Source organism: Oryx dammah, unplaced genomic scaffold (assembly GCF_014754425.2).
Source record: "Oryx dammah isolate SB20612 unplaced genomic scaffold, SCBI_Odam_1.1 HiC_scaffold_3, whole genome shotgun sequence".
Classification (NCBI taxonomy): Eukaryota; Metazoa; Chordata; class Mammalia; order Artiodactyla; family Bovidae; genus Oryx; species Oryx dammah.
The window spans coordinates 65,649,482-65,666,780 of record NW_024070187.1 but is presented as its reverse complement, the minus strand read 5'-3'; the positions used below and the strand labels follow the sequence as shown (position 1 = coordinate 65,666,780).

The 17,299-nt window shown below is 41.8% G+C and overlaps 1 protein-coding gene and 1 non-coding gene across 3 annotated transcripts in view; both read right to left on the bottom strand.

Annotated features, from left to right (window-relative positions):
* The window catches only part of ATP10D (ATPase phospholipid transporting 10D (putative)), a 129,729-nt gene that overhangs the window by 10,194 nt on the left and 102,236 nt on the right, over positions 1–17,299 (bottom strand). The window contains exons 17-21 of one of the 2 annotated variants that reach the window (XM_040238145.1): positions 14,972–15,048; positions 13,207–13,332; positions 7,037–7,237; positions 2,252–2,332; positions 961–1,065 (exon numbers count right to left, since the gene is read on the bottom strand). In XM_040238145.1, the coding sequence (XP_040094079.1) occupies positions 961–1,065; positions 2,252–2,332; positions 7,037–7,237; positions 13,207–13,332; positions 14,972–15,048 (590 nt within the window). The remainder of the gene's footprint in view (positions 1–960; positions 1,066–2,251; positions 2,333–7,036; positions 7,238–13,206; positions 13,333–14,971; positions 15,049–17,299) is intronic. The other variant, XM_040238146.1, reaches the window with a different exon arrangement.
* Positions 4,795–4,867, bottom strand: TRNAC-GCA. The gene has a single exon. It is a non-coding gene; the product is annotated as a tRNA-Cys (tRNA).

Below are 17,299 nucleotides of genomic sequence, written 5' to 3'. Positions count from 1 at the left end.
GGATGCTCCCATCAGAAGATATGGTCAGTGCTAAGACCCTGATGTGCTAATGAGCTCATTGTACCTGAGAAAAAGAGGGCCAGTGCGGTGCTAGTCCGCAAATAAGTGGAAATGACATTGGAGAGAGAAGAGGAGGCGTGGCTGCATGAAGCATTATAGGCTGTCTTAGGGCTTTTAGATTTTATTCCAAGTAAAACTGGAAGCCACTGAAGGGTTTTACCCAAAGGAGAGCAAAAAGGTATGCTTTATATTTCAAAAGGATGATTTTGGTTGCTTTGTAGAGAAGGACCAGCAGAGTCAAGAGTCAAGGTGAGAAGATCAAGGAGGCCGTAGCTATAATTCAGGAAGAAATGACAGAGGCTTCGACGACAGCAGACAATGACAATGGAAGTGAGCGAGCAGCATAAATAATCACAGAGGCAGTGTCCGTACTAGCTTTGTTTCACAGCTATCCTGCAATCACTTTGAAGAAAAGACTTAACTTTTTCATTTAGTTGGCAACTAAGTTCAGAAAGACCTAGGTATAAATGAAATGAATGGTAAAACTTTTGGAGGGAGGAAAAAAAATTTTTTTTTGTTTATGAGAAAAGCATAAAATTATTACTTACAAAAGTCACTATACCAGGATTAAGGCACAACACCTGTTTTCATTTTAGTTGAAAGGCATCAGCTTAGTCTTGAAGAACGCTGGCCAATGCTGGTAATTATTTCTCCAGCCTGACTCACACCATGAAGCATTCACACTATGAGCCCCACCAAGGGGACGAGGCAGGTGTTCCCCACTCCCCCTGGCTGCACATTAACCTTAGCGTAATAGCACTCAACAATCCACGAGAGTGGCTGTGAGTTACCCTTCTTCCTTGGAGTCATTACTCTTCTCATTACCATTTGTTTTCTAGGCATGAGGACATTTCCCCAACAACAGTTTCAGGCTACTTCAGAGGCAGGAAAACCACTCACCAAACTCTTGCTTTCTATCACCAGATGGAGGAGAATGACGAACAGAGCAGCTGTGTTCAGGGGGTTACCAAATGTAAAGATGTCAATGTCTGAGCCCTGGTAGGTCTACAAAGAGAGGATAAAAGCTGGTCATCTTGGAGAGTTGTGCACACTCTGGTGTATTATCACTTTATTCCATGGCCCAAATGAGGACTGAGTCCCTTTCTTCAGTGTTCCTAATTGGTCATTTAGGATAAATAAACATTTTTAGAAAAAGAGACTGAATCCCAGACAGGCCGTCCAACCTTTGGATTTTTCAGTTGGAATTATTTTTTATTCTGAATCTTAATTCATCTTCCTGGATTCTTTTACTTATGTTTCTGATTCTTTGAAGTATAGAGAAATTTCAAATATGTTTCACTTAACAGAGCTGCAAACCTTTGAAGCAGATACTATGGTTAACTTGAGTTTTTACCATGGTTAAATAAATATCCACCCCCCTCATATGCTTATGTCTTCAAGTCCTTAAGGTACTCCTCACATGACACATTTTCTGATATTTTACAATTCTAGTCATTCTTTTCTAAATATACTTTAGATTGCCTTACCTATATTCCTCTTGAAATACAGTATACCTTGAATATTCTAGGTGGGTAAATTCAAGTAGTTTTATTTGAATCAAGAATGAAAATTGTTAACTTAAAGACTATTACCTTTTCCCTTTTTGTTAATGAACCTTTGTTAACCATCCATGATCAAATTAGTGTTTTCTTCTGGGGAGGGAGGTGGGTGAATGGGCAACTATATCATGCTGCTTGGTATTGGTCTAAATTTTTTAAATTAATTTTATTAATTCTTTGTTTAGTCATATTTTTTCTATTTTTTACCTGCATAACAGGGTGGTTTTTTTTTTTTTTAGTTTGGGGGATACTACTTAAATTTAATACTCTGAATGTCATCCTGGTAGAATTAGTTCAGCACTAACTAATAATAGCTTTCATATTCTGACTTTGCCTCTCTGATTTTGACTCATCTAATTATACACCAGGCTTTCAACTTTATTCAAGTCATTGATGAAAATTATCAAGCAGTACAGGGTTAAAAAGAGAACCAAAAGGATTCAGCTAGGCACTTCTCTCCAAATTTAACCCACTACCCTACCATATTTGAGAAAAGCGTTACATTTAGTCAGTTAATGACTTAATTCCATGAGCAATCTACCCTCATATACCTATTGTAAATGCTGACACCAGTGACAGAGAGGCACCATTTATTCATGAACAACAAATCCTTTGAGTTAACAAGGACTCACATAGTAAGGCACAAAGAAGCAGACCAGGCTCTGATAAAAGGCATCCAGCAAAGTAATCCAGAAGGTGAGGGGTAAGTATGCCTGAAAACAAAGCAGATATTGGGGAGGGAGAAAGATTAATAAGGGTCAAAGCAAAATCAAGGAACACCACCAGCCAGGGCTTGTTTTTGCTTCTCTGAGAGAAAACTCTATTCCTTCAGTCTCTCATTCATGACACAGGTCAGAGCTGTAAGTAATAGTGAAAGCATGAGGGGGTGATAATTGAATAAAATGAGTTCACAGGTGAAGAAAAACCTGAAGGAACTCCTCAACTTGTATTGTGTCTAACACTGGATCAATCTTAGTCCCTTCCTATGATCTAGGAGGTCCTGTGTGGTCTTCTCATTGAAATCCCTGCTCTCTAGGGTCATACCCTCCTGGTCTAATCTTCATTCACCATCCTCCCAACACACAGACTTCAGCTATTTCTCAAATATGCCAAATCCCTTCTTTCCTCAGGGTTTTCCATGTGCTGTTATCTCTGCTAGAAATTCTTCCTAGACCTCCTACACAACCAGTTCTTCATTATTCATATCCTAATTCAAATATCACTCCTCATAGAGGCATAGACCCCAGACCAATCTAAAAGTTATGTCCACTTATCATTTACTATTAACATCAGGGATCCTTAGAAGTCCTTCATTACAATCAGAAATCATCTTGTTTACCTTATCATTTCCTGTTTCTCTCAACGGAATGCAAGCTTCAGAAAGTGGGACCTAGATTCTTTTACTCAAGTGATTAAAACAGTGCCTGGTAAACAGCAAGTACCCAAGAAATATTTCTTGGATTAATAAACTATTTTTACCTAACTTTTCATGTGCTAAACTCCTTCCTACCAGAAGTCTGCAGAAAGAGAAAGATCAAGTATAAATACTAGTCAAATGATTGAAAACAGGTTTTCAAATAAAAGATAATTTTGAACAAATAATACTGTGTGTGCAGGACTCTGAGGCTCCATTCAGACCTGATAGGAAGATGGAGGGCCATGGTTTATTAGTGACATCTGCCATGGACAAAAAATGACAACACATATATCATATCCTTGAGCTACTTTTTCCTTTTCTTAACATGTTATTAGTCTTATTTCCTTTAAAATGAAAAAAGGCTGAAATTTTCTTCAAAATGGGTAGCTGTCTTCTAAAGCTTTGTAAGTGTTCGAAATCTCCATATACATTCTTCCAGTCCTCAAAAGAAGTTTGAGGCATCTATCTTTTTTTCTTTTGTTTTTTTAATCTCTTTGTCCTCTGGAAAAATCAAAGTGATGAAGAGTCATGGTTTCCAGTCTACCTTTCCCTGTATCTTCTGTTACAATTTTCTCATTGGAATGATGGAATCTTCTACCTGCCTTTCTTCGAGTGTCCATAAGCTAAGCACAATCAAATGGGTGGAAGAGAATGTAGCAGAGTCAAAAGGGCCACCAAAATGTCACTGGACAAGAGAGAACAATTCCGGGGTAAGTTAAAATACAGCTCCATGCTTCCAGGGGAACAGAGGCTGCTCAAAATATCTAGAGCCAAAAGGTAACAAGTACACTTTCTTCACAGTCATGTGAATTAGGGGACTTCAGGGCAGGGAAGTGTCAAGGATAAGACAAATGAGAGGCTGAAAGGAGTAACTCATGAGATCTCTGGAAACTGAAAGGCAAAAATCTGGACATGAAGTTAAAGCCAGACGGCTGTGTGGGTGAAGAAAGATGGTAATAGATGACAGCTGTTTGGAAGGGACACCTCTCACTGTGGCCTTCCAGACCCATCTCCTTTCAAGGAGAGAGATGCTATAATCCTGGAAAGTTATCTTTCATGACACCAAAGACAGGAAATGGCCCAAACATAAAACAGAATTTGTTTGGAGGCCAAGTTCACAGAAAGGACAACTCTTCTGGAAGCTAAATCAATGAAATCAATTACCTTTTATCGATAGCCACATGCTGGGACACTGCCTGCAATCACCATGTATTACAAAACTGGCCAGCTCAGTAGAACAATGTGTGCACAGAACTGATAGCAGGGCTCAACAACAGGAAACAATGACCTCAACTCTTCCAGGGTAAAGACCAATTACAATCTTCAGGCTGTACAAATGGGCTTCTGAAGCACCAGCTATAAAAACATTAAAGGTCTCCCTTCTATTCTTCTTTCCTCAATGGACTTGGAATTTAACTTAGACCTGGGGTGCAGGACAACTTCATGGCTATCAGCCACGCATTCCTGCACCCCTGGCTTTGAACCTTAAGTCAGATTGGACTTTGTTAGAATACCCCGTTTGGTTCTTTGATCGAAATGAATTGGATGAAACTGAAGAATTGTAAGGATTTCCTCCTCCCTGGAAGCTGACTTCTCCTTGCATTGACTGCCCCATGAGCCTTTCCCTTCTATAGGGGATCTTAGCAAACCAGGGATTGAACCCAGGTCTCCCGAATTGCAGGCAGATTCTTTACAAGCTGAGCCATAAAGGAAGCCCAAGAATACTGGAGAGGGTAGTGTATCCCTTCTCCAGCCGACTTTCCTGACCCTGGAATCGAACCAGGGTCTCCTGCATTGCAGGCAGACTCTCTACCAACTGAGCTATCAGGGAAGCCCATACCCATGAGCCTGAGGATATTAACTTACTCTCCAGTCTGGAAAGGCAGTTCAAGCCAGAAGAAAGTTGGATTGACAAAAATAAAGCATCATTTTATATTTAGGATTTCCTCAAATTTCTGGTTAAGTCTAGGGGTGGGGTAAAGACAACAACATTGAGAGTATAATATGGCTGAACTTTTATACATATTATTTTACTTAATCTTCACATAATCTCCATAAATAAAGAAACTGGAGTACAGGCAAGTTAAGTAACTTACCAAGGTCACATACCACCGAGCCAGAATGTAAACGCAGGCTAACCATCACCCATCATTTGTAACATGTGCTGTTCTGGGTCAGTGTCTTCAGAATAGTGAGTCCAGTGAAACCCAATGCATGAATCGTACCATGGGTCTCATTTTCATTTCTCCAGCCCTTTGACAGGAAACCCTCTTTCCCAATCCTGTCCATGTGGTTAAGCTCTGTCCTCAGGAAAGATCCATATCCCAGGGCTGGTTGATGAGAAAATGATCTTTCTAGTCACAACAATACACACAGGGAAAAGCATAGGACTCAAATCCCAATGCACAAGACCTGAGTTTGATGCCTGGGTAGGGAAGAACCCCTAGAGAAGAGAATGGCAACCCTCTTCAGTATTCTTGCCTTGAGAATCCAATGGACAGAGGACCCTGGCAGGCTACAGTCCATGGCGTTGCAAAGAGTTGGATATGACTGAGCGACTAACACTGTCACCATCAGCTGAGCCAAGGAGTCATAACCAGCACATTTACAGCTGATTTAAGAATAACGGTGTCTTACACAACATTGTAAATCAACTACACTCCAGTACAAAATAAAAATTAAATTAAAAAAAGAATAATAGATGTCACCATTAGTCCTCGATTTTGCAGTTATGGGGCCAATATATTTCCATTTTTCATTAAGCCAATTTGAGCTGGTTTTCTATCACCTGAAACTGAAGACTCCTGCCTAACACAGACTTCTTCTTAAGGCTAGAATATTTTATAAGACTAAGCTCTCAGCTTTGTCCATTTACAGGTATCTACAGGTTGCTGGTCCACCTCAGTCCCTGTGATCCTGAGCACTTATGAGAGCACTTTGGATTTCTGGCCATTAAATAGCAAAGGGGTTGGGAGCACCCAAGGACTGACAATAACATCAATGTTCTTTTGGTGACACAGCAGCGGTTTGGGTACTGGGGTTCATCTGCACCACCCATGAGCTCGGTGACATGGGTGGATTACCACCCTGTGCCTGACTTTCCTCATCTACAGAGTGGCTAACGATAGCATCTATTCTGCAGGGTCATTTTGAGAATTACATTTATGTATGTTAAGCACTTTACATACATAAATGTATGTATGCATATATATATGCCTGGCATATAAGAGGCATTACATAACGTTCATAAGGCTATCTCAAAAATAGTTACTAATTATGTAAAAGATGAACTAGACGAAAGAAAAGAGTTTTGAGTCAACTAGCTCAATTAATTGGTGACGATAATATTATGGGAAACAGGTAATGAGGGCAGAGAGAAGGATGGAGAGGGGACAGATATAAGGGATATATTGGAGGTGGGCGGACAGGACTGAGAGGTTAATTAAGTGGAAGGTGGACACAGGTTTAGGGAGAGGGAGGTAATAAGATCATACCCCTATTCCGCATGACAGTAAAACCTGAAGAATTTAATTTTGGCTTTAGAACCAGACTAAGAAGGGTTCCCATCCCAGTTCTGCTATTTTTTTTTTTTCATAGCTATGAGATTTCTGGAAAAATTCCTCAGCCCCTTTGAAATTCAGATTCTTCATCTTAGAATGGGAAGAACACCAGGTTCTCTCTCAAAGTGCTTTGTGAAGATAAATGGGACTGTGAATACTTCATAGTTTGCCCAACAGAAGGCGCCAGGGGTTTAGGAAATACTAGATAACGTTATTTGTAAGGTCTGAAGACTGGATTTCTTCTTAGAAGCACCTGAGGTCTTTCACAGTTTTGTTTTCTCTTTGTTATGTCTGCTGTGTTAGCAGAGATCTTTGGAAACAAACACAGATGATTCAGATACGTTTCAATACATGAGGGTATTTGAGCCAAGCACCCCGGAAGATACCTGACTTTGACGACGGCTGTGTATTGGTGTGCACGTTTTTGCTATAGCACCCACCTCTGACCTCTGGCCACTTCTGTAGAGCTCGGGCAGCTGCATGAGAGTCTCTGCAGACACGTCTTTCTCCAGGACTCCATAAATGACGGGAGGTGCAGATGTGAAAAGGAGGTTGAAGAAGATCAAGACCCAGTAGTCGGTCATGGATGTTCCTGAAAACCCACAAAAGAACTGGTACCAGAAAAGGAGGTTCACATAGGCCTAGGGACACAAAGAGAAAAAGTCGCATCTTAGAGTCGGCTATGGGAGCCATGACTACACCACTCAGTGCTGTTCTGAATGGTGTGATCTCAGCCTCTCAGTACAGCTTCTTTGCTGACAGAATGGAGAACCACAGCTGACCTTACAGCTTTTTTTTTTTTTTTTGGTAAATATTTTATTAAAACACACACACACATACAGACAGTTTACTATGTGGTGCTGGCACGCATAGTTCTAAGAGCTTTATAAATCATTCATTTAATTTTCCTAACAACTTGGAAATTATTGTTGTTCCTATTTTACAGATGAGGAAAGTGAGGCATGGAGAGGCTAAGGAACTTGCCTAAAGTTACCCGGCAAGTAAGTGGCAGAGCCAGGATCCAAACAAACAGAGACATTCCAGCTCCAGATGAAGACAAGCTGGACTTGCGCTGGCAGGTAGCAGCCATCACAACACATGTTCATTCAATTGCTTTCTGGGTTCTCGATTATTTTTTTTGTGGTGAAGTGGGATGGTGCCAGTGGGTGGGCAACCATCCCAGTTTGCTTGAGGCAAAGGAGTTTCTCAGGACATAGTACTCTCACGACTTAAACAGGGGCAGACCCAGGCAAACCAGGACAGGTGGTCATCCTAGAGGCCAGGCACATACATTCACCATGGTTTCAGTATTTTGTCTCATGTGCAGGAAGTCTGCAATAGCAAAAGCTTTCTGCCCTGAAGCAATGTAGGACACAGGAAAGGTCATTCAACTCAGATTTAGGGGGTCTTGTTTCAAGTCCCAGGGGACACTTTCTATATGACTATATGACTTTAGGTCATTTTAAAAACCTCTATAAATTTTGGTTTCTATGTCTGAAAAAGACAGAGAATTATACCACATCAGGTCTTAATATCAAGATCCAGTTAGAAACTGCTCATGAACTATAAAGTGCCTTTTTAGTTCAGTTCAGTTGCTCATTCGTGTCCGACTCTTTGTGACCCTGTGGACTGCAGCATGCCAGGCCTCTCTGTCCATCACCAACTCCCGGAGTTTACCCAAACTCATGTCCATTGAGTTGATGATGCCATCCAACCATCTCATCCTCTGTCGTCCCCTTCTCCTTCTGCAGTTTCCAAAGTCTATTGTGACCCACACAGCCAAAGGCTTTGGCATAGTCAATAAAGCAGAAGTAGATGTTTTTCTGGAACTCTCTTTGCTTTTTCAATGATCCAATGGATGTTGGCAATTTGATCTCTTGTTCCTCTGCCTTTTCTAAAACGAGCTTGAACATCTGGAAGTTCACAGTTCACATATTGCTAAAGCCTGGCTTGGAGAATTTTGAGCATTACTTTGCTAGCATGTGAGATAAGCACAACTGTGCAGTAGTTTGAGCATTCTTTGCCATTGCCTTTCTTTGAGATTGGGATGAAAACTGACCTTTTCCAGTCCTGTGGCCACTGCTGAGTTTTCCAAATTTGCTGGCATATTGAGTGCAGCACTTTGACAGCATCATCTTTTAGGATCTGGAATAGCTCATCACCTTCACTAGCTTTGTTCATAGTGATGCTTCCTAAGGCCCACTTGACTTCACATTCCAGGATGTCTGGCTCTAGGTGAGTGATCACACCATGGTAATTATCTGGGTCATGAAGATCTTGTTTGTATAGTTCTGTGTATTCTTGCCACCTCTTCTTAATAACTTCTGCTTCTGTTAGGTCCCTACCATTTCTGTCCTTTATTAAGCCCATCTTTGCATGAAGATGGTATCTCTCATTTTCTTGAGGAGATCTCTACTCTTTCCCATTTTATTGTTTTCCTCTATTTCTTTGCATTTGTTGCTGAGGAAGGCTTTCTTATTGCTCCTTGCTATTCTTTGGAACTCTGTATGCAAATGGGTATATCTTTCCTTTTCTCCTTTGCTTTTCACTTCTCTTTGGTAACCCACTCCAGTGTTCTTGCCTGGAGAATCCCATGGACGGGGGAGCCTGGTGGGCTACAGTCCACGGGGTCGCAAAGAGTCGGCCACGACTGAGCGACTTCACTTCACTTCTCTTCTTTTCACAGCTATTTGTAAGGCCTCCTCAGACAGCCATTTTGCTTTTTTGCATTTCTTTTTCTTGGGGATGGTCTTGCTCCCTGTCTCCTGTACAATGTCATGAACCTCTGTCCACAGTTCATCAGGTACTCTATCAGACCTAGTCCCTTAAATCTATTTCTCACTTCCACTGTATAATCAGAAGGGATTTCATTTAGGTCATACCTGAATGGTCTAGTGGTTTTCCCCACTTTCTTCAATTTAAGTCTGAATTTGGTAATAAGGAGTTCATGATCTGAGTCACAGTCAGCTCCTGGTCTTGTTTTTGCTGACTGTATAGAGCTTCTCCATCTTTGGCTGCAAAGAATATAATCAATCTGATTTAGCTGTTGGCCATCTGGTGATATCCATGTGTAGAGTCTTCTCTTGTGTTGTTGGAAGAGGGTGTTTGCTATGACCAGTGCGTTCTCTTGGCAAAAGTCTATTAGCCTTTGCCCTGCATCATTCTGTACTCCAGGGCCAAAGTTGCCTGTTACTCCAGGTGTTTCTTGACCTCCTCCTTTTGCATTCCAGTCCCCTATAATGAAAAGGACATCTTTTTGGGGTGTTAGTTCTAAAATGTCTTGTAGGTCTTCATAGAACCGTTCAACTTCAGCTTCTTCAGCATTACTGGTCGGGGCATAGACTTGGATTACCGTGATATTGAACAGTTTGCCTTGGAAACGAACAGAAACCAGGCTGTCGTTTTTGAGACTGCATCCAAGTACTGCATTTCGGCCTCCTTTGTTGACTCCTTTGTTGGCTACTCCATTTCCTCGAAGGGATTCCTGCCCGCAGTAGTAGAAATAATGGTCATTTGAGTTAAATTCACCCATTCCAGTCCATTTTAGTTCACTGATCCCTAGAAGGTTGACGTTCACTCTTGCCATCTCCTGTTTGACCACTTCCACTTTGCCTTGATTCATGGACCTAACATTCCAGTTCCTATTCAATATCACTCTTTACAGCATCAGACCTTGCTTCTATCACCATTCACATGGACAACTGGGTGTTGCTTTTGCTTTGGTTCCATCCCTTCATTCTTTCTGGAGTTATTTCTCCACTGATCTCCAGTAGCATACCGGGCATGTACCGACCTGGGGAGTTCATCTCTCAGCGTCCTATGTTTTTGCCTTTTCATACTGTTCATGGGGTTCTCAAGCCAAGAATAAGGTGCCTTTTAATTAACATTGATTAAGGTATTATTATTATTGGCACCATAGGTACCTTGGAACACTTTAGGATGGGGGTCACAATCCTTAGAATAGAGTTTCTTAGCCTAGGGTCCATGGATATGCATTATGCATCGCTCCTGAAAACATAGTGGTTTTAGGGTATGTGCAGTTTGGGATGCTATTCTGGGGACTAAATCCATAGCTTTCATTACTATCTCCGAAGTTGTTCAAGATGAAAGAACCACAGTCTCAGAAAGCTAAGCTACTCAAATGGCTTCTGATACAGGCCCTATTCTCCATAGTTTACAAACCAGTCCCTGTTTGGCTAGGCAAGAAAGAGGCAGAAACAAGTAGAGAGGATTTCAGTGTGAACAGCCATCAGGGTTTACAGAGCAGAAAGACCATGGGGTCCCTGCTCGCTGGTGATGCGCTTTCTACAAATAAAACTCTCTCTCTCTCCAAGAACATGAGGCATCCCTTTCTAATATTAGCTAGAAATATGGAGTTAAAAGGAGGGAGTGGTGAAGTGGGCTGCATCATAACTGATGCTGTTTGTTTAGTCGCTAAATCGTGTCTGACTCTTTGTTAACCTTGGAGTGTAACCCACTGGGCTCCTCCTCTGGGATTATCCTGGCAATACTGGAATGGGTTTTCCATTTCCTTTTTCAGGGGATCTTACTGACCCAGGGATCAAACTTGTGTCTACATTGCAGGTGGATTTTCCACTCCTGAATCAGGGCATTATAATATTAATAGAAGTAGAAAAATGCAAAGAATGAAAATGAAACCTAGGAGAGGGGCTCCTTTCTTAAGTCACAGACCACTAAGGCCTGGAATTTTATATTAACATCACAGCCTAACCTACAGTCAACACTCAGAGATATTATGCATTTCAAATATTTTTGTAAAGTTTTTTATTAACACTTTGACTAAATGTTCAGCTCAGTTCAGTCGCTCAGTCATGTCTGACTCTGCGACCCCATGGACTGCAGCACTCCAGGCTTCCCTGTCCATCACCAGCTCCCGGAGTTTGCTCAAACTCATGTCCATAGAGTCGGTGATGCTATCTAGCCATCTCATCTTCGATCGTCCCCTTCTCCTCCTGCCTTCAATATTTCCCAGCACCAGGGTCTTTTTAAATGAGTCAGTTCTTTGCATCAGACGGCCAAAGTATTGGAGTTTCAGTTTTAGCGTCAGTCCTTCCAATGAATATTCAGGACTGATTTCCTTTAGGTTTGACTGGTTGGATCTCCTTGCAGTCCAATGGACTCTCAAGAGTCTTTTCCAACACCACAGTTCAAAAGCATCAATTCTTCGGCACTTAGCTTTCTTTATAGTCCAACTCTCACATCCATACATGACTACTGGAAAAACCATAGTTTTGACTAGATGGACCTTTGTTGGTAAAGTAATGTCTCTGTTTTTTAATATGCTGTCTAGGTTGGTAATAGCTTTTCTTCCAAGGAGCAAGCGTGTTTTTAATTTCATGGAGGCAGTCACCATCTGCAGTGATTTTGGAGCCCAAGAAAATAAAGTCTGTCACTGTTTCCACTGTTTCCCCACCTATTTGCCATGAAGTGATGGGACCAGATGCCATGATCTTAGTTTCTGAATGTTGAACTTTAAGCCAACTTTTTCACTCTCCTCTTTCACTTTCATCAAGAGGCTCTTTAGTTTTTTGCTTTCTGCTGTAAGGGTGGTGTCATCTGCATATCTAAGGTTACTGATATTTCTGCTGGCAATCTGGATTCCACTTGTGCTTCATCCAGCCTGGCATTTTGCATGATGTACTCTGGTGACTAAGTATGCTAATTCTAATTAGTAAAGTACCAAGAGCTTCCTGAAAAGTTCACTGTGCTAGATGAAGAAAAAATGTTCCTGCTGATGATAGGCACACACATACATGCACAGATCTAAAAATGACCCAAAGTCATCTTTTCCCTAAAGATGGTATTTCAATAGTGATGTAAATTTTTGTTTACTACTAACTTGCTACATATGGACTTAAAAGACCAAGAATAAATTTGGTTGAAAATCATGACATATTTACCTAATCATCCCACTAAGAAGGGATTTAGGTGAAGCAACCTAAGGTCAACATGGGTTTATAAAAGAGAAAACTGAAATTTAAGCAATAAGTTGAAAACTAAAAGCCAAGATGCTTACTAATCAAATTCTGCCCTTTTCAGAATTACAGCTACCAAGTACAAACACATTTTACAGGCTTGCCATAGAATTCTTTATCTAGTGGTACTAGCCAGCTCTATAGGCTAAGGCACTATCCTAGGATTTCATTTGTATCTGCATCTTCAACATACCACATGGGACATTCATTAGGGACAACAGTTTTTTTTTTTTTTTTTTTAAAGTAATCTCCTGTAACATGGGAGCAAACCTTTTCATTCTCTGACAGACAGCATTAAACATTTCATAATTCTGCTTGTCACAATCATTTTACAGAAGGTCAAAAACTGGATTCTAAATGAATCAGACAGGGTTTAATTGAATTTAAATGCATAGGGAATAGAAAATGCTAGCAGATGGACAAGCCTAGCAATTTGCTATCAGCTGCTGAAACATACCAGATTATTCCTAGTAAGACAGCAGGAGTCATCCTGGCTGCTTCCCAAACATCAACAAGCAAAGTAAGCTTAACTTTGGGCCCTCCCTCTTCACCCCTTACACCAGCAGGAGAGGAAGGGCCACAGGGAAAAGGATTAATTCTCTGGAGCTACATACCACGTTCTTGTAGAAAAAATACAGAATCATGTTGGAAAGTCGGGTATAACACCAGTGCCCGTGGACGAGGAGGAGCTTGCTGAGATGTCTAAACTGAGAAACAGCAAAGTCGCTGGCCATCACAGCCTGTGGAGACAGCGGAGAGAATGTCACCCTGAGCAAAACATGTTAGACACAGCATGGCAGCCTGACCTCCAGCAGGCTCAGACTGGTCAAAATGTGGTTTAAATGTAGTAAATCACACAGAGACAAATATCAAACATATGTGGCAATCTAAAAAAAAAAAAAAGAGTACAAATGAACTTATTTGCAATACAGAAAGTCACAGATGTAGAAAACAAATTTATGGTTACCAGGGTGTAAGGGGACACGGATAAACTGGGAGATGTGAAAGTAAAGTTGCTCAGTCGTGTCCGACTCTGTGTGACCCCATAGACAGCACCCACCAGGCTCCCCCGTCCCTGGGATTCTCAGGCAAGAACACTGGAGTGGGTTGCCATTTCCTTCTCCAATGCATGAAAGGGAAAAGTGAAAGTGAAGTCGCTCAGTCGTGTCCGACTCCTAGCAACCCCATGGACTGCAGCCTACCAGGCTCCTCCGGCCATGGGATTCTCCAAGCAAGAGTACTGGAGTGGGTTGCCAGTGCCTTCTCCAAAACTGGGAAGTAGGGACTGATATATATACCATATATAAAATAGATAACTAATAAGGATCTATTGCCCAGTACAGGGAGCTCTACTAAATACTCTGTAATAGCCTATGTGGGAAAAGAATCTAAAAACAGTTGGATATATGTATAATTGATTCATTTTGCTGTAAAATTGAAACTAACATAACAGTGTAAGTCAGCTATACTTACAGAAAAATTTTAAAAATATGTAGTTTAAGCCTTACATGCAGACTCCCCCTCTAACCCACACCCCCCCGCCCAAAAAAAAACCCCTCTCCAAACAAGCAAAAACGCATGCATACAGAGCCTTAACGGGTTGCCTGGAGTTACCACTCAGCTTTCCAATATGATCCAATGAAACAACACTTCTCTCTGGTCTACTATTCATGATGTAATTTCGGCAAGTGTGCTTTCCCTAGAAAGCAGCTCCCTTAGAACTCTGACAGAGCATTTGCTTCTCCTCAACGAAGAGACTAAAAAAGTATACAGTTATGACTTCACGTGACTATTAATAACATGGCAGGCAAAGGAGGTATTTGAATTTCTCATCTTTTGTAAAGACATCAAAGTTTACAATTCTCAGGAAACCGTAAGCCGCACAGCCCACTTTCTTTTGGCAGCACTTGCTCCAATCATGACAAGCAGTCTTTTGGCCAAGGCTCTGAGTTTTGTGCCTACAACACTATCCAATGCATACACATGCACACATAAAAACTGGCAAGCACACCTCCCTCATTCTCGCCTATCTTCTCTTCGCTTCTCCCTCTCTCTTTAGGATCTTTAGGTCTTTTATTCAAATCCTTAGTAGCTCTCAGTGTCAAGTCATAGTTATTGCAGAGATACACACATGTTCTTACGATTTAGATAACGTTTTATTTTTAAAACTGAACAAGTGAGTTAAAATTACCCAGGAAAATACCATAATACTCACCCAGTATATAATCACTGAGCGAATGAATGGATAAATGCCCTGTCACTCACTTCTGAGCTAGCTGCAGACAGCCTCACTCTACCACAGAGATGTGACCGTGGAGAAGGCTGCCTTTGAATGGGAAGGTCAAGTTCATGGTATTTGGGTGTGCAACATCTACTCACCTGCATGCCTTCTTGCCCAGAGATACCAATGCCAATGTCTGCCACTTGAATCATGCTGACATCGTTGGCACCATCACCTTCGTGAGACAGGAGAAGAGAAATGGATGAGGAGCAAAGACAAGATGCAAACTGCAAATCAGTAGCAGCCTCTCAAGCCAACAAATAAATCCTTCAAGGTTTATCCCATGTCTCCAAGCTGCCTGGAAGCTGGCTAAGCAGGAATTCAAGGTGGCCTCCTACTGCCATCAGAATTCCAAATCAGTACCACTTGAAAATCCTTTACCTGGGCCAGCCTCCCCTTTGTCTATGTCACTCACTCTACTTCCAACTTCCCAGATATACTCTGCTTCTTCTAGCCCTGCACCTAGTGTTTCTCTGTAACACTGCACTCATCACCTCTGCCCCACCTTGCTAGATTTTAACTGCTCTCTCAGCTTAGATATCACTTCCTCTGGGAAATCCGTCTCAGATTCCTTTTAAATAATCTTATTTGCTTATTTTCGGCTATGCTGGGTCTTTGTTGCTGTGTGTGGGCTTTCTCTAGCTGCAGTGAGCAAGGGCTACTCTCCAGTTACGGTGCGAGGGCTTCTCTGCAGTGGCCCCTCCTGCTGTGGAGTACAGGCTCCATTGAGCATGGGTTTCAGCAGCTGCAGCACACTGGCTTAGCTGCCCCACAGCATCTGGAATCTTCCTGAACCAGGGATTGAGCTCATGTCTCCTGCATTCGCAGGGGGACTCTTAGCCACTGGGACCACCAGGGAAGTCGTCATATTTCTTTTAGATATGATGCCCCTTCCTTAGGTTTCAAGTACCACTGAGTGTGTCTCTAGTAAACCTGTCACATGGTATTACGGTTGCTATAGATTTCCTTGTCTCAACACAGGGGAAGCTTAAGAGGAGTTATTACATTCCCACTGGTAATGAACATTGGTTGTTCCCAACTGCCCAGCAAACTTTACTTGTTTTCTAATGACGTATCCTACCTTCTCCTGGGGACTGAGTCCATGTGTTTTGTTAGGACGAACCCAAATCTCCAGATTTGGGATGGACAACTGAAGAAAGCCCGGGGAATTAGCATCATCTGTTCCCTGGCCTCAGTGATTGGTTCAGAGATGGGTACATGATTCAACTTAATTGATATAACTGACACGTCCAGGGCTCTAGCCTCAGGAACATATGGATCCAGGGCCTTGAACAATTCACTCATTTATATGTTCTTTCAATAGGACAGTTGAACAGAATTCCACCCTAATCCTGACACTTTATTCCAGCAACTTGAAAACATGTACTACTATTTCTCTGAGGTTGCTAATAGGATGAGATATAAAGGTGGGAATTTTCAGTGGCTAGAACAGCATCCTGAGGGGAGAGGCTACCTGAGACTGAAAATAATCCAGGTAGAAGCAGAGACTATAAGGGAAGACTGAGTTCTCATTGTGCTAATGTCTGAATTTTGGTGTGTCACAGAACTTAATCTCACCCTGTTTCTCTTTTACACTTATATTCATTTTTGGTGATCTTATCTAATATCAAGGCTTTAAGTATCATCACTAGACTTCCCAAATTTATGTCTCTAGCCAACTCCTCACTGCTAAAATCTCAGACTTTATCTCCAGCTGCCTGTCTAATATCACTGCTGACATCTAATGGATTTCTCAAACTTAATGTGTGTAAGACCCAACTCCTGCTTCCCCTGACTCCATCTCAGTAAATGGATGCTCCATCCTTTATATTCTTAGAGATAAACCCTTTCCTCCCCTTTGACGCCTACTATTCTTCAACATACCCAGGCCATCAGCAAATTTCACCAGCTCTTTCTTCAAACCATGTCCATTATCTGATCACATCCCATCACCTCCTCTGCTCCCACTTGGGCTCGAGCCACAGTTCTCTTCTCCCTGAATTATTCCAATAGCTGCTCAACTGGACTTCCTATGTCCTTGTGACCCAGTGGTTACTCCCAACACAGTAGCCAATGTGACCCTTCTCAACTTAAGGCAGCTCATGTCCCTCCTCTGCCCAAAGTCCTCCTGCGGCTCCCTATCTCTACAGAGAAAAGCCAAATTCCTCCAAGACTTTACATGATCTGGTTGCCTGCCATGTTTCTGCCCTTCATTAACCTGCAGAAAACTCTTCCTTTTGCTCAACCTGCTTTGGGTCTGACACACTGAGCACGGTCCATATCCTGACATTTCACTGTCTTCTCTGCCAGAAACTACCCTCCTCCGCCCTGCAGACCTCCTATGGCTGCTTTATCATCTCCTTCAAGTCTCTGCTCATACCATCTAATCAGTTAGACTATCTCTGAAAAATGTATTTTAAATAGCA